General features: G+C 31.6%; 2 protein-coding genes and 2 long non-coding RNA genes across 5 annotated transcripts; 2 read left to right on the forward strand and 2 right to left on the reverse strand.

Moving 5' to 3' along the window:
- The first annotated feature begins 5,751 nt into the window (after positions 1–5,751).
- LOC140173624 (probable ubiquitin-conjugating enzyme E2 24) lies at positions 5,752–6,833 on the forward strand. Its single transcript, XM_072198120.1, has 4 exons — positions 5,752–5,826; positions 5,926–6,363; positions 6,447–6,584; positions 6,786–6,833. The coding sequence occupies exons 1-4, from the start codon at positions 5,752–5,754 to the stop codon at positions 6,825–6,827; spliced, it is 693 nt and encodes a 230-aa protein (XP_072054221.1). The 3' UTR covers positions 6,828–6,833.
- Positions 6,834–6,858: 25 nt separating this feature from the next.
- Positions 6,859–10,434, forward strand: LOC112805382 (NADP-dependent malic enzyme 4, chloroplastic-like; the record flags this gene model as incomplete). The annotated part of the gene is made up of 16 exons (XM_072198121.1): positions 6,859–7,019; positions 7,115–7,220; positions 7,320–7,385; positions 7,490–7,585; positions 7,700–7,771; positions 7,857–7,935; positions 8,023–8,126; positions 8,233–8,280; positions 8,395–8,448; positions 8,540–8,638; positions 8,738–8,827; positions 8,921–8,998; positions 9,093–9,167; positions 9,253–9,472; positions 10,174–10,241; positions 10,357–10,434. Coding segments are annotated over 16 exons (1,494 nt in total), but the record flags the coding sequence as incomplete, so codon positions are not given.
- Positions 10,435–10,783: 349 nt separating this feature from the next.
- Positions 10,784–15,137, reverse strand: LOC112696278 (uncharacterized). Of its 2 annotated transcripts, XR_011862236.1 has the most exons (6): positions 14,973–15,137; positions 14,719–14,844; positions 14,208–14,335; positions 13,634–13,727; positions 13,070–13,476; positions 10,784–11,316 (listed from the first exon to the last, which is right to left on the reverse strand). It is a non-coding gene; the product is annotated as an uncharacterized lncRNA (long non-coding RNA). The 2 variants fall into 2 exon arrangements; XR_003150698.3 differs by lacking the exon at positions 14,973–15,137 and having other exon boundaries at positions 14,719–14,899.
- Positions 15,138–18,592: 3,455 nt separating this feature from the next.
- Positions 18,593–21,553, reverse strand: LOC140173337 (uncharacterized). The gene is made up of 4 exons (XR_011861956.1): positions 20,998–21,553; positions 19,713–20,109; positions 19,252–19,322; positions 18,593–19,154 (listed from the first exon to the last, which is right to left on the reverse strand). It is a non-coding gene; the product is annotated as an uncharacterized lncRNA (long non-coding RNA).
- Between the last annotated feature and the right edge of the window lie 497 nt (positions 21,554–22,050).

Here is a 22,050-nt window from a genome sequence, read left to right on the forward strand (position 1 = left end):
ATTGTTAAGGATTAATTATGTGACTGAGAGATGGGTAATGTGACCAGTTTTATATTTAAAATTTGATTTGAGTTTAGAGATTTCAAAAGAAGTAGTTAGTTAGCTAAAGTAAAACCAAAAGTATTTTCAAAAAAGTTTGATAGAAATATAGTTTTTTTTTTTAGTAAAGTTTATTATTTGTATTTTATTTCACTACTTTTATGGCATTTCTATTCCCTACTGAAAACGTGTGGTTTGTTCTCACCCCAAAGTCAACCCCCTCTTTCAGTGACACGGGTTTAAAGACTCAGTTTGAAGTTGCGGGCGATTATTAGTCTTAATTGAGTTAAGTTTATGCGTTGAATTGCTTTCATAGAATTCCCTTATCTTTTTTATTAAGCTTTTATTTTATACAGAGTGATAAGAATTGTATCTGAGTTTCATTTGAATCCTTTTGTATAATATTTATTATTATTAATAATTATGTGATTATTATTATTTGAAGATCTTTGAAATGTGGTTTTAATTAATAGAAGCAAAATTTTCCGGCTCATCCGATAAAATTGAAACGCGAAATCGAACTAAAGGCTCAATATTAAATAGTAAATAAGGAAAACATGTTAGTAACGCCTCATTTTTGGTACGATCATAACGTGCTGAAAGTTATGGTGTTACATTATAGTATCAGAGCAGTTCGTTCCTGTTAGAGTCTTGGGAATGGATTGACTATGCTTCACTGCATACTCTGAGTATCTGTCATGCATTAGGACTTGTCCTAATGACAAGAGTTTGAGTTTCAGATGCATGACTGTCTATTGATTAATGCTGTTAGTCGACCGATGCATTTCTCATGGTATTAGATCTGTCCAACTTAATTCTAATGACTTTTGTATATGGGAACACTAATGGGTTATCATGGATGAACTAGAAGTAATAGGTAACGCAAATCGTGGGTTTTGGAAACGTTAGAAGTTACGCCTCAGGGTTGTTCGGTTACGTATCTTGTACCTCCATGGTTTGTCTTGAAGTTTTGTCTAAGCTTTCTTTCTTGAAAAAGTGAACTAATTATTCTCCAACCCTATTCCTTGTTCATATGCATTCTTCATTTGATCCTAACTGCATGTGTTTGCTCAAATTCCCTGAGATATCTGCTTTCCTTGAGATATCAAGCCTACCTTCTTGCTTCTGTTTTGCAATCACACTTCTATCCTATTATCTTTATATCATATGAAAATCCAAGTATTTAAAATTGTATATGTATCCGTATGAGTTGAAGCTTTTTGCTTTTTCTATAAAGTGTTTTAAAAAATAAAATGTTCAAACTATGTGATGTTTTGTATAATATGTTAATTTTTGAGGACGAAAATTTTTATAAGTGGGATAGAATATAAGACCCCAAATTTTTGATAATTGAAATAATTAGTTATTTATGAGTCATTATATTTATTGAGATTTTGTTTTTAAGAAAATTATTTTTTCATCAAAAATAATTAAATAAAATTTTATAATTATTGAAGTTTAATTTAATTATGACTTATTTTATTAGTTTAAATTATTCATTAAAAATTATTTTGATAAACAAAAAATTAAATTCTTTATTATTATTATTATTATTATGAAAGGTTCTAGCCTTCAAAGGTACGAAAGAAAAGAAAAATGGAATTTGGTTTACTATTCATGTATGTATATCTATAATCTGTGACAATATGTAATAGAAATATGGAAGGTTTGGTATCTATTTTTTTTTTTCCATTTTATTCTTATTTTTATAATCTAAATCTATATATTCAGTCATGTATTCCCATTCTGTAAATTCTGCAATAGTCTACGAGAAAGAAATTATGTAACTGTTTCGTTTTCAACTGTAAACAAAATTTAAAAAAATTGTTCACTATTAATAGTAAGATTATTAAAATGATTTCACTTTGCAAAATAGTTTAAATAAGGTAATTTCTTTAATTAAATATATAAAAAATAAATTTTTTCTTTAAATTATTATCATACTATTTTAATATACTCTTGATATTTATACAATATATAATGATAATTAGTGTCTAAATTTAAGTTTCAATATTACTCTTAAAAAGATGTTTATTATTAAAAAAATTCTTTCGTCAGTTACATTAAAGAAAAAATTTCTACCCATTTTTTCACAGTAACCCTTTAAGATATTCCTATTGGATGTAAATTATTGTTACAGATTTTTTTATTAGGATATATTTTTAAAGAATAAAAATAAAATAGTTCAACAAAATTATTTTTTTTTAAATAAATTTACACGGAATACTTTTTTTCTTCAAATTATTAAACTTACTCTTTTAGTATATTCAAAGTACCTATACAATATATAATATCAATTAGCATTTAAATTTAAGTTCTAATATTGTTATTAATGAGAAAGATTTATTATTTTTTTTAAATTTACACACAATAATTTTTGTGTCAATATATCATGATTCATTTTGTATATAATATTCATTCATGCAAGTTCGTAGAGTGCCTTGAAAAAATTATATTTAAATAATTTTTTATTTTTTAACTATTTTATATTTTAGATTCAAAATTTTGTATTTTTATTTTTATTCAAGGTTTATTTTTATATTTTATTTTAATTCTGTTAATCAAAACTATGAATATTAATTTTAATTTTTAATTTTTAGGATAAATAAAAAGATGAAATATTTTCTTATAAATTAAATCATTGAAAAACTTATCTATTATAGGAGAAGTTAAGTCTATTTCTTGACTATAGAAATACATATAATTCACTCTTGAATGTAATCAAAATAAATATAAATTTATTCAATTTTTTAAAATTTATATTAATTATTAAAATTATAATATAATAAATGTACTCCTCTGAAATCATAAAAATGACTTCATAACTATTTTTTTTTGTTGGAAGAAAATATGACTCAATGAGTATAAAGTCTAATTTAAACAACTATAGATAAGTAAAATAAGTAACAAAAAATAAACATAAAATTTAAATTTTTTATTATTTGGTATAAAAATAAATATAATAAAATAAATAATTATTTCTATACATAATGACAGAAAATTTAATATTATCTATTTTTTAGAACTATTAGTTTTTTAGTTTTTATCTTATTTTTGTGCTTTATTTTAATTTTGTTAAAAAAAAGGTACTAATATCATTTAACTTTAATTTTTAACTTTTATCATAAATGAAAATATATAATTTTGTGTGTATTAAATAATAAAAAAATACTTATAACAGAAAAAGTTAAGTTTACTCTTTTGTTATATTTATAGGAGTGTAAATAATTCACACAAATATTATAAGACTTTTTTTTACATTATTTTTAAAGTAATATTCATATTTGAGTGTAATAATTATAAATTAATATATGGTGATAATTAATTGCGATTAAAGAGAAGTTAGAAGGAGAAGAAGAGAGAATAAGCCAATATAAAAGTAGCGGTGAGCCAATGATAAATATGTAGATAGATAATAGTAAGAAAAAAAGAATAATAAAAATAAAAATTAAAAATTATAAAAAAATAAAACTAAAGATAATTTAAAATGTTAAATATAAATTATTAGAAATAAAAGTTTTTTACCCATTAAAATTATGCGAAAGAAAAGAGTGATTTAAATATAAATTTTTATATCTACTTTAGATTAAATAAAATTGAGAAATAAATAAATTTATAAAAATTTATAAAAATATGTATTATTACTATCTTATCCATAAATTTGATTTGTAAAACAAATTATTTGAGGGCAAATAGTATCTATGAAAATTGGATATCAAACTCTCGTCTTCGCTTTATATATTGGTATAGATATATGATGAAGATAAAATATTTTAAAAAATTAGTGTTACTATTTTATCCGTTAAATTTATTTTGTGAAATGAATTATTTGAAGGCAGATGATTTCTTCAAAAGTTGGACATCAAATTGTAGTATTGCCTTTATATATTGTTTGAAGTTGGTTCATATTAGAAATTTTCTAAGATATTAAATAGTAGTACTTGACCTACAGTTATAAAAAAAAACTTTTGATGTAAAGATGGAATAAGATAAAGAATACTTGTCTTTTGATTTTTTTTTTAAATTAAAAGTTAATACTCAAAAATAAAATAAACCGTGAATATAAAATACCAACCCCTTGTATTATCATTACATCTATTATTTGGACCATTTCTATTATTGTGTATTTCTATCCTGTATTTTTTCAAAAGATAAAATATAGATACGTGTGTTTAACAATGGAGTTGTATCAACTCCTTTGTCAAATCATCTCGCGATGATTTACACGCCTTCTTGGGAGGTGATGTTATATTTGTTTTTTGTTGACAACGTGATTATTGATTTGTTGAATTCTCTCTTTCCTAATAAATGCATTTCAGAACCAAAAGATAGCAAGACGCAAAAAGAAAATCGACAACAGTAATGGATGTTTGTAAGCGGAACAGTTATTTAATTTCCTCATGATTGCGGTCGTTAGTTAACTCTTTCATGGATTAATGACTTTTTTTAATTAAAAAACAAATATGTATTATTACTATTTTGTCCATAAATTTGATTTGTAAAACAAATTATTTGAGGGCAAATGGTATCTATAAAAATTTGTATAGATATATGATGAAGATAAAATATTTTAAAAAATTAGTGTTACTATTTTATCCATAAAATTTATTTTGTAAAATGAATTATTTGAAGGTAGATGATTTTTTCAAAAGTTGGATAACAAATTATAGTATTGTCTTTATATATTATTTGAAGTTGGTTTATATTAGAAACTTTTTAAGATATTAAATAGTAGCACTTGACCTACAGTTATAAAAAAAACTTTTGATATAAAAATGGAATAAGATAAAGATTATTTGTCTTTTGATTTTTTTAAATTAAAAATTAATAATAAAAAATAAAATAAATTGTTAATATAAAATACCAATCCCTTGTATTATCATTAGCTCTATTATTTGGACTAATTTTATTATCGTGTATTTCTATTTCTATAATTTTCAAAAGGCAAAATATAGATATATGTGTTTAATGATGGAGTTGACATTGGAGTTGTATCAACTCTTTTGTCAAATCATCTCGCGATGATTTACCTTTTTGTGAAGGGATATTGATTTATTGAATTCTCCATTCCTTAATAAATGCATTTCAAAACTAAAAGATAGAAATACACGCACACAAAAAATCGACAACAGTAATAGATGTTTGTAATTGGAGCAGTTATTTAATTTTCTCGATTCCAATAGTTAGTTAACTCTTTCGTGGATTAATGATTTTTTTTAATTAAAAAACAAATATGTATTATTACTATTTTATCTATAAATTTAATTTGTAAAACAAATTATTTGAAGACAAATACTATCTATACAAATTAGATACCAAATTTTTGTATTCACTTTATATACTAGTATATTGATAAGTTCTATCCAATTCCTTCTAAATCAATATGTAAATTATCCCTTGTGACGTGACATATTTTAATTGGACATTTAGTTTTAATTTGAGTTAATTTAACTCAATAAAAATTAATATCTTAACTAAGGTAGGATAATTTTGTAATTATATATTTTTATAAGAGGGATGAATATATAATTTCTATAAACATTAAAAAGTAATATTTTTATCATTGTTCAGAAACTCAATTCACCTCAACTCCATTCTTCTCTGAAATTGAAAAAAAAAAAATCAACTCAACTCTACTCACTCATTGACCCAGCCTCGCCGCCCGCAGCCACGCCAACCACCACAGCCACGTCAACCCCGCAGCCCCGTCGCATGTACAGGCATCGCGTGTGGAAGCTTGGCGCCGAGCTTGAAGTCGTCTCCTCTATTCGAGAGCGCTCTCCCTATGTTCACCGTGCACCGTCACCGTCATCGTAACCGTCACTGTCAAGAACTTCTTTGTGCTTCCCTCGCTGCCTGACATCTCTGTTCGTTTGGCCTCATCAGTTTGTGCTTGAAAAAGGTGCTTCTTATGATCCTCTTAAGCCTAATGATCAAAGATGGGGTTTTGTCCGATGTGTCGATGCACTGGAGCATACTGTTAAGCTACAATGGAAAGTTGTTTCCATTTCCAATGAAGATTATTTTGATGGAGACAAAACGGAGGAAACTGTGAGTGCCTACGAACTTGTAGAGCACCCAGACTACTCCTTTTGTTTTGGTGATATTGTGTTTGCGGCTCAAAAACAGCTTGGGGACGAAGCTGGTAAAGATAATGGCAAGTCAGTGACTGACTTGAAGGCGGAGGCTTCTCTTGAAGATGGGAACCAAGTTCATTGTGTAGATGAGTTCCCTGATAATCCTTTCCTGTGCTGTGTTGGGAATGTTACTGGTTTCGAAGATGGTAACATGGAGGTGAATTGGGCTAATGGTATCACAACCAAGGTATGTCCTACAATTATCTGTATTCATATGCTTTAGTTAAATCAGTAAGCTAGCAAGTTATTATTTATTTATTTTCTCAACAGGTTGCACCTTATGAAGTTTTTCGAATTGAAAAACATGAAGGTTCATCTGTTATCTCCATTCCTCATGAAACTAATGTTGATGAGTTACCTCAAGAGATGATTGAACACAGAAGTCTACCCTCTGACAAGAAGGGAAAGGTGTGTAATATGCATTTCCTTGAATATTAGTAGCTGCTGTTGACTGAATTATTTAGGTGACACTAAGACACAGGTCTCACCATGGAAACTATAATTGAAAATATCTTGTTCTAGTTGTTGCTGTTGTGTTGTTAAGATTCATTACCAAATGCAAGTATGCAACTGTCTAATTCCAAACTGAATGTCATGTTTGATGCACAGGACTTGTTAAATAGTGATGGTGTTAGAGAGAATTGTGAATAGCAATTCTAAAGCTTTCACTTCAATATATTCCTTATTGCAGGAGAGGAATGAACGGTTGTTTTATAAGCTTCTTATGGAGGACGTCGAAGAGTTACTCCCAGTTGTCTATGCTCCAACTGTCGGTGAGGCTTGCCAGAAATACGGAAGCATCTTCATGTGTCCTCAGGGTCTTTATATCACCTTGAAAGAGAAGTAAGCTTGACTTTGACTTGGAATTATTGTTGATGAATATTTCCTGTGTTATTTGTGTTGATTACGTTGTATATTGTTTGGGTTTGAACTAAAAGGGGGAGGATTCTTGAAGTACTAAGGAATTGGCCTGAGAAGAACATTCAATTCATTGTTGTAACTGATGGAGAACGGATCTTGGGTCTTGGGGATCTTGGTTGTCAGGTAATTTCTTCTGTACTTGTTGAAATTTATGAATCATATTGTTTTATGAATGAGGTCTAATGTTGCAATCTAATCTTTGGTAACATGTTGTTTCTTCAGGGAATGGGAATACCAGTTGGAAAACTTTCTTTATATACAGCACTCGGAGGAGTTCATCCGTCTGCCGTAAGTATATCCTATAAATTATCACTATCATAAACTCACAATGATTATGCCTTCCATTTCTTGTCATGCCTATAAATATAATATAATCTGATAAAAATTTTCAGTGTTTGCCTATCACCATTGATGTGGGAACAAACAACGAGAACTCGTTGAATGATGAGTTATATATAGGGCTCAAGCAAAGACGGGCGACTGGGCAGGTTCGTGACTAATATTCTTTTCTGAGTCATCATGGAGTTACTCATTTTTAAATTTAGCTATCACTTATATAATATGTCCTAATGTTGACTTCGGTTTAATTTTTCCGAATCGAGGAATATGATGAACTTATGCATGAATTTATGAGTGCTGTCAAGCAAAATTACGGAGAGAAAGTCCTCATTCAGGTATTAGCCAATATGACAAGCCATCGTTTTTATTGGGTGTGAAGTGCTTACTAACTTGTCTTTTTTTTTTAAGAATCTGTTATAGTTTAAAGACTTTGCAAACCACAACGCATTTGATCTACTTGAAAAATATAGATCAACCCATCTTGTTTTCAATGATGATATTCAAATAAGGAATACTAGTCATCAATACTTAATTCCTATACTTTGGTAACTATAAGATATCCAGCTCTGAAACCGTATCACACTGTTCCAGGGTACAGCATCAGTGGTCCTTGCTGGACTAGTTGCAGCTCTGAAATTGGTTGGGGGCAACTTGGCTGACCACAGAATCTTATTCCTTGGTGCTGGAGAGGTAGGTCCATGCAGTTCTGCGACTGTGCTCATGCTTCCTTCATTGGTTCTAAGATGAGGATGTAGTTCTAATGGTCTTAAACTTTTAATTATATTGGTGATTGTAGGCTGGCACTGGAATTGCAGAACTTATTGCACTTGAAACATCAAAACAGGTTCCTTTCTGTTACTGATATGATGTTTGAAGCATCTAAACACTTTCATTAATGTTATGATATTCATTTGATGAGTACTTTAGATTTATTAAGAAACTACCCTTCTTGATGCAGACTAATGCCCCACTAGATGAAGTGCCCAAGAACATTTGGTTGGTGGACTCAAAGGTTAGTGTTGAATTCATCCAAGCTTCTCCACTTATACAAAGTAGATTCTGATTTTCTGTTAGTAATATTCTTGATCCCCTTACTTCTGCAGGGATTGATTGTCGGTTCCCGAAAAGAATTGCTTCAACATTTTAAGAAGCCATGGGCCCATGATCACGAACCTGTTCATCGACTTGTAGACGATGTTAATGTATGATTGATCTTTCTGTCCATTACACACGTGCGCACGCGCACACACAGCAAAAGTTTCAATGTTCTTACATTATCTATGTCTATGTTACCCTCTCAGAAAATCAAACCAACAGTGTTAATTGGAACCTCTGGACAAGGAAGAACTTCCACTACAGAGGTTATTGAGGCAATGGCTTCAACCAATGAGGTACTGCTACTATTTCAATCTGTTTTTCCAACTACTATGACATAGTTCATGTCCATTTAAGCTAACAAGTCTATTACATGATAATGCATGCAGAAACCTATCATTCTTTCACTTTCCAACCCATCTTCACAATCAGAATGTACTGCTGAAGAGGCTTACAAGTGGAGCCAGGTAATAAGATACCCCTAGTAGTATTTCTATACTTAAGTTCGGGTTTCGAGTTTAATTTCTATACTCTTGCCTTGTACATGTTTGGTATCATCATGGTCGCGCCATTTTCGCTAGCGGAAGCCCATTCCCTCCTGTTGAGTATGAAGGAAAAGTTTTTGTGCCTGGCCAGGTTTATAGCCCTTCAGAATTCATATGTAAGAAAAAGAAATTTTGCATAGAACACAGTCTGATTCAGATGTTTTCTTTGATGACAGGCCAATAATGCATACATATTCCCCGAACAGAGCAGAGATTCCCCACTGCCGGTGCACCACGAACGCGAAGACCCAGATCAACACAGCACCTCGCCACCACCGACTGACCCAACAGGGCAGCACAGCAGACAGCACCCACGAGGCCATGATCAACAAAGCACCTCGCCACCTCCACTCAGCAGCGTTTCTGGATTCTGGCCACCCACGATCAACACAGCAGGTCGCCACCTCCACCTCAGTTTATTGTTCAGTTTATTATTGATAACTTGGGTTTATAATTATGAAATAGTTAGGGCTTGATTTTGTTAATTATAATTTCTGTGTGTATGAGTTGCTGGATTTGTTTAGGGTTTTGTTACTTTCTTGTTAATAACTTTGATTCTGTGCTTCTGAGTTGCTGGGTTTAAATTTGCTTGTTTTGCTTAGTTCAAATTCTATGATTCTCTGACTCTGTGTTTCTGATTCTGTGATTATGTGATTCTGAATTAATTTTTGGTTTGGTGCACTTATTTTGCTTGTTTTGAAATTTTGTTAGTAATACTAATGAGTTACTATGTAATTTCACTAATTTTTGTTCAATAATCATTGATTCATTGTTGCTGTTTGTTGGTATTGTTTACTTTATTGTTGGTATTCTTGTTTGTTGATTCATTGTTGCTCTTGCTCATCACTATTTCGGTTTTTTCTTCTTCCTTCCTTGAATATGTTTAACTTCTATTTCTATTCTGCTGTCTGATTTTGTTGAGCCTCTGCTTTTACTTGGACTTTCCAACACCATTTCTTGTTGCCTTCCATTTTTATTCTAACATTAACACAAATTTTTTAAATTAAATCTAAAAATGTAAAAAATTAAATTTAGATAAAATAAAAAATTATAGAGATAATTCTAATATGAACTGTCTGTGCTTTGTGATGCTGAAGTCCCTCTTGTTGTCTTCTCCAGCCTTGGCCGTTTGTATGAGTATGCTAACAACAGAAATCCTCTCGAAGTAAGCTGTTGATTTTCTGTCATATTAAGTGTGCTCTGGTGTTTTCCTTAATACTCTATCTTACTTGTGCATATTTTCCTTGGTAATTTTCACCAACTATTTGTCTATTTTGCAGGAAACAGCTCCAATTAGAGTTTTTGGACCATGGAGTACTAATTTTGTTGAAGAGTTAGCTTTTGAGTATTTTAAATGATGTACCGAGTTTTCACCATTATAAATATTTTTTTTATTCAATTGCCCTTCTCCAGCAAAATGTTAAAGGAACTAAAGGGCATAAGGGCATTTTAGACGGAAGAAAATTTTACTATGCAAGTTGAGTAGAATTAGAAGTCAGTTATCAGGGATTTGAATGATTTGTACTTTGTATATTCTGAATCATAGTTATTAAGTATTTTTCGGAGTTTCTTGTATTTGTAGATGCAAGTTCAAACATAAGTAAATGGAAAGTTATAATGACATTCACCAAAACTAAGTAATTCCTCACAAATTGTATTTGCTTGTATTCTAGATCTTGATCACATCAAATCAAATTCAACTTCGACTTACTAAAAGCTCAAAAGTTGGCTCGAGCTTTTCTTATATTAAAATAATTATATATATATAGATGTGTATATAATACAAAATATAGAGCTCAACTTCAAGCTCAAACATAGCTCATAACTTGCATATACATCACTTTTAAAAAGGTTAAACTACTAGAAGAATGAATTAGTGATGTTAGCCTCTCATAACTTGCTGGCAAATTCATCAACCGTGATTCCCTCGATTCGATAGGAAGCAGATTTTGAGGCAAGTTCTCTCAGCTGTGATACGCTTCTTCCCAATTTCATTGCCACCTTCATTTCAAGGAGCTCCCCGTTTTCTCTGTTCTCCAGATCACTTTCTTCCAAAGTTGATTCAATGGAGGTTTCTAACTGCTAGAAGAGGCCAGCAGAGTTTTTATACATTTCGAATACCATACCAACTTGGCCTTCATGCTCGAAGGTGTTGATTGCAGCATCCAAAGAACCAGCCATGAGAGGCACCATTGACCATTGTAGCATACCTAGCCGTTCTTGTCAAATTCTTATTCTCTCTGCAGAGCAAACAAGCAAGTCAAATTCATAGAAACCACACAAGAATGTTGACAGCAAACAGCCACAAATTTATTTATAGATTTATGTGCTACTCTTTTACCATAAATCTCAACAATTAAATAGTCAGTCTATCACGAGCAGCAATATCTTAACATATCAGATATCGGTTTTCCCATAGTAAAAGATCATTCTAGAATTCCAAAAATCCAAAATAATTTCATGTTGAACCTTCTAACCATGGTGCATAAAATCAAATAAAATAAATAAAAAGTAAGAATGATTGTAAAAAAAGGAGACCTGTAAGGAATATGCTGATGTGTAGAAATGTCCCTGTATTTCTTAGCAATACCAAAGTCAATGATATACACCTACAGAGGGTGCTTGGTTTTGACATTTTTCTGAATAAGAAAGAAAACCAAGCCAATAGCATACTCGATCAGACACACATGACTTGTCCTTCAATAATTTAATTTTGCCACTGAAATATGCAGAAACCTTAAATTGCCATGCCCTACAGCACTTCAGCACCCCATAGCTCTAATATATCTCTCTTAAGGGAAAAAAAAGAACTAGTTTTGCATATTCATTTCTTGGAATATCACTAAAACATTACAATTCTCCTAATTTCGGCAGCTCTTGGAATTTTATTTAAAATTTTATTTAAAGTTGCATAATTATACATCATTCTTTATGCAGTAATAGTTGGCTATTTCAAGTGTCAACTAAATAGCATATTCTTGCTTTCCAACAGGATACACCATGTGCAAATGCCTATTTATATTAAAAAAAAAAAACCTTCCATATGGTAAAAGTATTCTCGTTCTCTTTTTCTTTTCTTGCTTTTTGGTGAAATATGGTAAAAGTCTTCACTTATAAACTGAACTCACTGGAATTAAACTATAAATCAAAGAAACAATAATGAAAGAAATCAAAGGGACACAATCAATTTTGAGAAGAAAAATGACCAAGTTATTTAGAGAGATTGAACCATATTGCTATAAAGGAATACAAAAGGCATATAAAACCATATTGGATTCAATATCGCAGTAAAGGAAAACATATTACAAGTTTACAACAGATAATCACAAAAGGAATTTGGAAATTGAATTATGGAAGGCTGTGGTATTTTCAATGTATTATTGCTCATAAAGCCACTCAAATTCAAGATACCCCGTGAGGGATTTGAAACATATGCAAATTAACCATGCACAACCAGCTGTTTAATGCCTTTTTAATCAGAATAAACAACCAATAATAGTGCATGGATGAAATGCACATAAAATCAGATGAAAATACCTGTTTACAGAGGTCTTCAAGGAACTCAGTATGTAATGGGTTTCATGTCATTGAATTTAGCAATGAATGAATGCTTAATGATATCAATTATCATTTCGCATACATATTCCCATAATTCTCACTCACTAACAATGTACCTCCTAATTGCCCCTAATACCCTTATCATATTCATATCATATTTCCTTAAAAGATCAAAACACATACATAAAATATTTATTAGTCTTTAACCAATGCAACCCATTAAGTCCTAACAAAATTAGAATTTAAATCAAAGGGATGTACTAATCATGGACTTCAACACCGTATCTAACTTTCATTTTGCTTAAAAAGTGACTTTTATTCATCATATTGTAAAAGGGTTTGCAGAATTTTCTATTTAGCATAGGAACTAATCATCAATATGCCAAATAAGCAGAAATCAAAGGAAAATAAACTCTAGTAGGCACAATAACTTACCAAAGTAAACCAAACTGTATACATTGCCCCTGCTGTATCGCTTATACACATTGCTTTTTATCTGAGCAAAATTATTTGACACCAGCAAAGCGAACAATGCATTGTTGTGAGCAACTATACAGGTTGATAGAGTGATTGCCTGAGGTAATAACATAAAAGAATGAACAAGTAAGACTAGTCAAGGAACCAACCTCTGTTTCTTACTCTTGCTTACAAAGAATGACATAGTTAACAAAACATATATGATTTTTCCCTTTTCTTTGGTGTTTTTTTTTTGGGGGGTAATCTTAGAAAACGAAAGTAATTCCAACGAGGAAGGATACTTGAAGCAGCAATAGCTAAAGATTCATCAGCAATAAATCTCCATATCCAGAATCTCATACTTGCTGGTGGACAACTTGCAAGTCCTTCAAAAAAAACCAATGAGATCAAAGCATTTACGTCATCTGAATTGGAATCTATAAAAGAATTTGTACCCCAAAAATACAAAGGAATTATGCTTATAGTCTATCCTTCCATGTACCGATCTTGATAATAATAATATTGGGTGAGAGGGAAGGATACCGTGAGGAAGGCGGCGCTGCTTGTGACGACGGCGCCCAATGATAGCAACAAGTGTCCCTTCTATAGCATCAGCATCATCAAAGGCAAAATCAATCTACAATGGAGCAGTTGCTAATGATTATGAACTAAGATTTCAAGTATTAGAGGAATAGAATGAAAAGAAGAAAAAAAATCCACTTTACTTTACACATTTCCACCTATTACTTAAATTCAAGTTTCAGGCAACCAAGATCCTCTAAAACAAGAAACACTCATCATTAAAGGAAAATGAAGAAGCTAATTATTTTTATACACACTTGACTACTGTCTTGGTAGGTATCCAATGGTATCCCAAACTTTGCTGCCTCGCTTGCACTTGCAACAGACTTGGAACAACCGATGCATTAAGGTTCAACGGTTCATTAGTTTGATTGAAATTCCCATTGTATAAAGATATTTTCATTGCAGAAAGTGACCAAAATTCAGAATATGGCTAATTCAAATAGCTAACATCATTAAAACAGCATAGTAATGACTGCTAATATAAAAAAGGAAGGGAAGAAGAAATGTAAAGTGCCAAAGAGGAAGAACTCACATAGGAATCCCTACTATGTCCTTCAAATTACCGGTACGAAGCTGGCGATCCAAATGCTGAATTGCCATACCAGAAGCATGACCAGACCCCAATCCTACAACCATTCCACTTTTCACATATGTGTCTACCTATCAAACAGCATATCTACAAAATCATTCATCTTCCAACAATATGGAAAATCACTGTGCATAAAAAAGGAGTTTTAATCCCAACATAAGCCTAGTAACCCTAAAATCTGGACAACAAAAAGCTGCATACATTACAACACTAGGCATCAACAACAAGAATGCAATACTGTATCAACTAATTCACAGAAAGCAACCCAACAAAAAGAGAAAGGATTTTTGACAAACATTGCTAAGTAAAACATGAAACTAGGGATTATGATAACAAAGCTAGTGAATTCTGAATTGGCATGGATGAAAAACCATACATTGATCACACATAGTAAATTGCAAAGTTGCAAACTTTGAAAGATGCAGAACTGGGAATTCAAGTTTCATAGGCATACAGTGTATAGAGCTGCTCGGAGAAGTGCGGAATTGTCATCGAGACAGGAACGAGTCACCATCCTTAGAAAATCGTGGTTGCTTCTTCTTCTTGTTCTTTTTAGAGGTGTTGAGGAATGAAGAGGAAGCTTTGTTGAGAAGGATGAAGATGATGAACAAGTTAAAGAAGCCATTTGATTCATGTTCATCACACTTGGTGGTTATTGCAGAGTGGATAAGGGATTCTGCAACGCAATTTCATGAGAGGGAAGGATACCTTGAGGAAGGCGGCGCTGCTTGTGACGACGACGGCGGCGATGCTTTCGAGCACGGAGATGGCACGACAGACGGAGAGAATGGGGTGGCGGCGACGGTGCCAGAACGGGGGAGGAAACACAAAAGATTAGGGTTCTGTGTGAACATGATTTGGGAAGAATCATTCACTGAATTTTTAATATTTTAGTAAATTATATAATTACCCACTTTGGGCTATAATTTAATTATCAATAGTTTAATCATAATTAACATAGTAACCAATTAAATGATGATATATTGATATGTTACAGAGGATAATATACATATTATTATAGGAAGAGTATAGTAGAATTTACCTAGTATATTAGTATAGATATATTGGTATAGATAAATGAAATACTTACGAGCTCTTTTTCTTTGTTTTTTAGCTTTTTAATTCCCTCATTACGTAATTTCCATCTTTCCCCGTTGTTTCGGGATGGGGGAATAAATTATTATCCCTATTTTCATTCATATTGGGTGAAATTCAAATGTATATGATCCCAAAGAAGTTGTTGTTGTGTTATGCCTGCTTTCAATCATATTGGATTTTTTCCTTTGCTGAGTAAAGAAATAGGACCAGAGTTTTCTCTGCCTTCATATGCATGTTACAACGAAGAGGCTGAAGGTCATCATAATATGATATCTACTTACTCTGACGGTCAAATATATCAAAATGATGCGGCCGTACCCAGCAATATGGTGGAAGGTACGGTATCCTTCCTTGTTCTGGCTACCATCAAGAGCTTGTAATAATGGTAACATGTTTGCTGTTTTCAATTATTATTTTCCAAATAAACAGGTTTGCCACGCTCAAATGAGGCTGTTGGTGTCAGTAACAGTGATCCTGAAACTCGCATTGAAGAAATACGTGATGAATTTAGCACATGGGAAGAACTACATGAGGATAAAAGGCAATGGCTGGAGTATTGTGGCAAGAAGTACAAAAACAATGATGGGCCAGAGAAAGTAGAAGCCCTGAAAGAAGAAGCATTTCGAATAATTGACTTGCTACATCAGGATGCTTTGCAAGATCCTCAAAAGGAAATAGATGATTTGGATAGCAAATTGACCGAGCTGAACCGTGAAATGCTTAGCTACTTGGATTACAGTTTTGTGAACGAATATTTTACAGAGATGCAAGATGGAATGACAATGTCTTTTTCATTGGTGTATGTGGAATGGGAGGAATGGGAAAAACGTGACTAGTAACTCAATTCAGGAATCCGATAAGATGGAAGAAGAATTTTAATGTTGAGAATGTGTATTGGATCACAGTATCCCAAGATTTTAGCATTTTTAAATTGCAGGACTCCATTGCCGAAAGGATAGGTGAAAAGCTTGATGATGAAGATGAAATAATTGACAGGGCAGAAATTTTGTCATGTGCATTGAGAAAGATAGATAGATCAGTACTTATCTTAGACGATATTTGGAATTATATTAATCTACAGAAGGTGGGAATCCCACTCAGAACAAATGGGATCAAATTGATTCTAACAAGCCGTCTAAAACATGTGTTTCAACTTTCAACAAATGGATTGCCCAGGAGATAATTTATATGAATGGAATGGTTTATTGATGACGAAGTCGGGCATGAAGTAGAAAGAGCCAACAATTGGGAGTTATTTTTGCTAAAACTTGGATGCAATGGAAGACCTGCAACCCTTTCTAGTGAAGTAAAGAGAATTGCCAAATCTATTGTGGATTTATGTGATGGTTTGCCACTTGGAGTCAATTTGATGGCCAGAATGATGAAAGGGGTAAACAATGACGTTAATATCTGGAGACATGCAATGAACAAACTTAAAAATTCAGCAATGGGAGAAGACATGGAAGAAGAGGTTATAAAGGTATTAAAACGAAGCTATGACCATTCAAGATTTTTTCTTGCTACGTGCATTATACAGTCAGGTTTCAGAAAGTGTGTTTACTATGAATCTTGTTGACGAGGGGTTAATACAAACAATGGGGAGTTTGGAAAAAGTATTAGACGAGGGGCGAGAAATATTAGCTAGACTCAATAGTCATTCAATGCTATGTCTTGATTGGTGGACTGAGAGCCATATGCATGATCTAATGAGGGACATGGCAAATGATATTGCGAAGGGAAGGTTCATGCTGAGATGTGGGAAAAAGTTAGATAATGTTCCTGAGATGCAGGAGTGGGCACCACATTTGGAGAAAGTTTCATTGATGGAAAATTTTATAAAAGAAATTCCAGACTGTCCGCAGTTGTCCACCTTGAATTTTAGTAGCAATATGATTAGATATATTCCAGATTGTTTTTTCTACCGCCTTGAAGCTCTAACTCTACTTGATTTATCCTACAACAACGAGTTAACATCCTTGCCGAATTCATTGTCTAGTTTGAGGTGCCTTAAATCATTGTTGCTCCAAGGTTGTAGCTCATTGCAATCTGTCCCTCCGTTGGAGAACCTACAGGAGCTTTCAAGATTGGTTATTTCATGGACATCAATTAAGGAAGTACCTGATGGGTTGGAGGTACTGACCAAGTTGAGATGGCTTGATCTATCTTATAATAGGAAACTCGTGTGTGTAGAATGGTCTGTGATATTTGGTTTGACTAACGTGCAATACCTTAATCTCAGCCAAACATCTATAACAGGAGAAGTAGAAATTGTGCATGGCATGATGAGTAGGTTGGAATATTTTGTAGGCTCTTTTCAGGTAGCTAAGAACTTGGCTGATTTTGTGGAAAATATCCTCAACAGAGATGGTGGGACTATGTTTTAGGAACCTGACTTTACTGGGATGAAAAGGAAGCTCATAACTATCGAGTATTTCGAAGGATTTGAATTTTTGCTGCCAAGTGACCTTGACCAATTGGATATAAGAAATAATAAACAGTGGAGCTGAGACTTATGTGGAGCTTTGTCATTCTGAATTTCCTCCAAAAGTTCCGATCATCTCCTGTCCAAAACTAAGACAGTCCCACCTTCGGCACAAGCAATCTCCTTCAGCTTCTCAGTCTAATATTAGAATAGGATAACTATTGATTGAATGTGTAATGTCAATTAGTGGCCATGAACACCACTTTAATTTACTTTCTCCAAAATGCTATTCACTTCCATTGTCCTAACTTTTTACTTATTCATCAAATAATCAATTTCTCCTTTCTTTCGCAAATACAGCGTCTATTTTTTTATTCACTCTCTTTGTGAAACGAGATATTTTTGTTTTATTTAACCTTACTGGGATTCAATCAGAACAATGGAACCTTTTGCTACATGTACATTACATCAAAACTTGAACTTATAGCCATATTTTCTCTCTTGTGCACATAATGAATGTAAAATTTATATTACTCTCCTATTGAATTTTCTTTATCAGTTTTTGGCTACGTATCAATCTTCATCTTCTAATTGTACAAAAATTATTTTCTTCTCTTGCTGTAATGCTGTTATTGATTATTAATTTTCTCTTGATTATATTTGCCAAATTTGTCTGTATTGGTTTTACTTTTATTTTTTCTTACCCTTTTTTATTCCGGACCCAACTATAAAAAAGGTGAAATCATTTCCGATATCCTTTCCCATTAGTCCAAACATTTATCATATTTGAATAAGAACACTTGTGAAATGAAAGATAATAGACTATAACAAATTCTATTGATGCCGTAAAAAGAAATTTTGCATTAAAAAAGTAGTGTAATGTTAATAATTAACTAGAAGCTAGCAAATTAGTAGTTAAGAGCACAAATTGTAAACACACAAACACAATCAACAAAATACAGAAATTTGAGTAGTTAGCTAGACAATTTTTTTAATAACTAAAGAAAACTAGAATTATCCACTTGATTGAATTGTCAAGTTACAAACTAAACCATCACTAAAGCCACCACACACACAAGCACCACATACATAACAAGAAAAGGATAAATCCGTAAATAACAAGATCATCCACTCTGCAATCTCATGGTCATTGTTTGAGGAAATTTGCTAATTAACTCAAAGACACACACATCACCAACCTCTAAATTGTTCTCTCTTCTAAATCTGAGCCACCCACTTTGCAATTTGTGTTTGCGATATCTGTCACTTCCTCTCCAAGTTTTGTAGCACACAGTCCAAGTTCTGTTACCCACATTCATACGAATCGGTCCTTCCTCCAAATGCTTCCTTGCAAACGTTGCTGGTATTGCCTACAAAAACGTTACATGTTCTCCAATGATTAATGTGGTTAGTTTCAAATGAGTCAAAGACAACATAACACAAAACAACAATCCATAAACTACTTACCACGCAACTTGACCCAACATATGATTCTTGAATTCGAATCTTGAAACTGGGATTCCCATTTCTCCCATTAACTTCAATGATCAAAATAGATTAATATGAAAAAGACATATACTAATTAAAAATGATAAATAATATGGTGAAAAAAAGTGAAAGCTGCTCTCAGCAAAGTACCTATACAAATTTACATAAATTTTTCAGCATTTAATACAATAGAGATGATTCTAGTGAGAGTAGTAATTTTAGAAAAATATCGAAATTGGTAAAATGAAAAAATAAAAAAAAGAGAGAGAGAAATTGATCTAATTTTATATTTGAACCATACAATATAATCAAATACCAAAACATTATATAGATAATCACAGAAGAGTCACTTAAGTTTTGTTTTGATATTGAGTATTAAAGGAAAAGATTAAGATAATAATTTCTTTTTAAGTTATAAACTAGCTCTTATTATATTTTACCTGTGTTAGTCTTCTTTCTCTTGAAGTGTTCTTGAACAAATTCATGCTGAGATTCATCATCATCATCATCATCATCATCATCATCATCATCATCATCATCATCGCTCTCAGTTTCATCAATATCTTTGTTATTCTCAACAACATCATAATAAGCTACCCTTAAAGCAGTGGTATCATATACTTTGACTTCAAAACGAGACCTTTCATTGTGGTCAAAAGTCAACAACCACTCATAACTCAAACTACACAATTCCACAACCTTTTTCCAACCTTGTTCCAACTAAATCTTTTCTCCTCTTTTGGTCCAATTCACATTCTTCTCAACACCATAAGGTAACACCAACTTTATAGGGTCTGACATTCTTTTCCAATATTCATTTGCACATTTAGGAATCATCTATAACAATAAAATAAAAATAAAGATAGTTAATAACTATATATATGTAACAATTCACATATACAGGATAACTAATAGGAATTTTTTTTCTTAACAGTTATGCCACGTACATTTTTTAGCTTCTTCCTTTTAACAAAAATTAACATATGCATATCAAACTTTAGAATGTTTAAAGTATCATGTTTAAGAAATTTTAAAACATGAATTTGCACATGATTAATTACAAGTTTAATTTAAGAGGCCAAGCATACAGTAAATTTATTTTGAACCAATAACAAATAAATAAAACTAACAAGAACAACAAACAATATTATTTTTATATTCTTATTAAATGATATGTATGTTGTCTATTCAATTTCTATAAGTAAAAAATATTAAAAAAAATTCACTAATATTTCTTAGTTCTTATATAATAATTTAGTCAATCTATAAAAAAAATAACCCAAAAAAATATATATCAAGAGAGTTTTCAACCTCGGTGGAAAATAGTTACACATCTTATGACTTTGCACACTGTACCAAATCAAATCTTTCACAAATACCATATGATCAAAACTGTTTGATAATTGTGAAATTTTAACAATCAATGAAAATGCAAGTCCCTGAGATGGTTGAGCTATCAGTTCTGCTGATAAAGGGATTGATCTTAACCCAAACAAAAGAGAAGACTAATGCCAACAACACTTACCAAAGTATAACAATGGTTGGTGTTCTGTTCTGGCGACCCATGAGACCTTTGAGGAATGGATAATTGGATACAGATAAAAAAAACCCAAAATGCAAAGAAAACTTTGCCAAATAAAGGCCCCCAAGACTCATAGCCTCCATTGAGTGCATCAGAGAAACCAACAACATATCTTTAAATTATAAAAAAAGAATAGTAATTACCATCTTTTGGTGAAACTTGTTGTGAACAAGTATCTGAAAAAAACATATTTGATGATGAGGAATCATTATCTCATAATCATTCTTGGGATATATTTTGACTTCAAAAAAAGACCATCCTTTATAGTCAAAAGTCAAGAATTGAGAATGTTTTAAGCCAAAATCCTCCACAACTTGTTCTCAATCTTGTTCCAACCAAACTTCATCTTCATTCTTTTGAATCCAATGTACTCTTTGTTCAAGATTATTTGGTAGCTTTAACACTATAGGATTTGATACTCCTCTCCAATATTCTTTCACAAACACTTTAGGAATTTTCTGTAACCAAAGCAAGCATGTAAATAATAACTAATTAATATTATCTATATATTATGAAAATAGAGAATAATATAAAATTAATTAAAAAATTAAGGAGAAAAAAAAAGAAAAAGAAAACTTACCAACTCATGCCGAAAGTTAAGAACAAGAACTTTAAAGAAACCTCTTTCATGTAAAGGCATTGTGAGTAGTTAAGAAGAAGAAGAAGTATATTGATGTATACCAGAAAAGAAATAAATATTATAAAAATCAATTAATTAATAAACCAAAAATTACATGAGATTGGATTTTGTTGTATTATTTATCTTTTCTATGCACTTTCCATTTTAAAGTTAATGGGTTATCTTGTTTTTTTGTTTCAATCATAATGGTAAAAACTGAACCAAATTAATTAGTTCCATGGAAAAATTGATGAACGGAACAATAAATCTTGATTTTAAGCAAGTTCGCATAACTACTATTTCTAACTAAAATTGAAGGAGTCATTTTCAAAATATATTTGCACTTCTTTTGGTATATAATGTATGTTTATTGTATTTAGTATTACTGATTCAAAGCTATAATTTATAACTCACATACCATTCCTTATTAGTTGGGGCTGTTATGTTTTACTGTTAGTAAAATAATGCTCATTCTATCAATAAATTTAAACAATTAAGGCCTTGATAACTAAAAATATTCTGATTATTATTGAAAGACATAATTCATCAATTTACTTGCATTGTTATTTCACTTAAC

The sequence above is a fragment of the Arachis hypogaea genome, chromosome 6 (assembly GCF_003086295.3).
Source record: "Arachis hypogaea cultivar Tifrunner chromosome 6, arahy.Tifrunner.gnm2.J5K5, whole genome shotgun sequence".
NCBI classification, from domain to species: domain Eukaryota; kingdom Viridiplantae; phylum Streptophyta; class Magnoliopsida; order Fabales; family Fabaceae; genus Arachis; species Arachis hypogaea.

Coding starts and splice junctions, on each gene's coding strand:
- LOC140173624 (XM_072198120.1), top strand. CDS start 5,752: ATGTACAGGCATCGCGTGTGGAAGCTTGGCGCCGAGCTTGAAGTCGTC. Junction 5,827..5,925: donor TTCGAGAGCGCTCTCCCTAT/GTTCACCGTGCA, acceptor TGGCCTCATCAG/TTTGTGCTTGAAAAAGGTGC. Junction 6,585..6,785: donor CCTCTGACAAGAAGGGAAAG/GTGTGTAATATG, acceptor TTTGATGCACAG/GACTTGTTAAATAGTGATGG.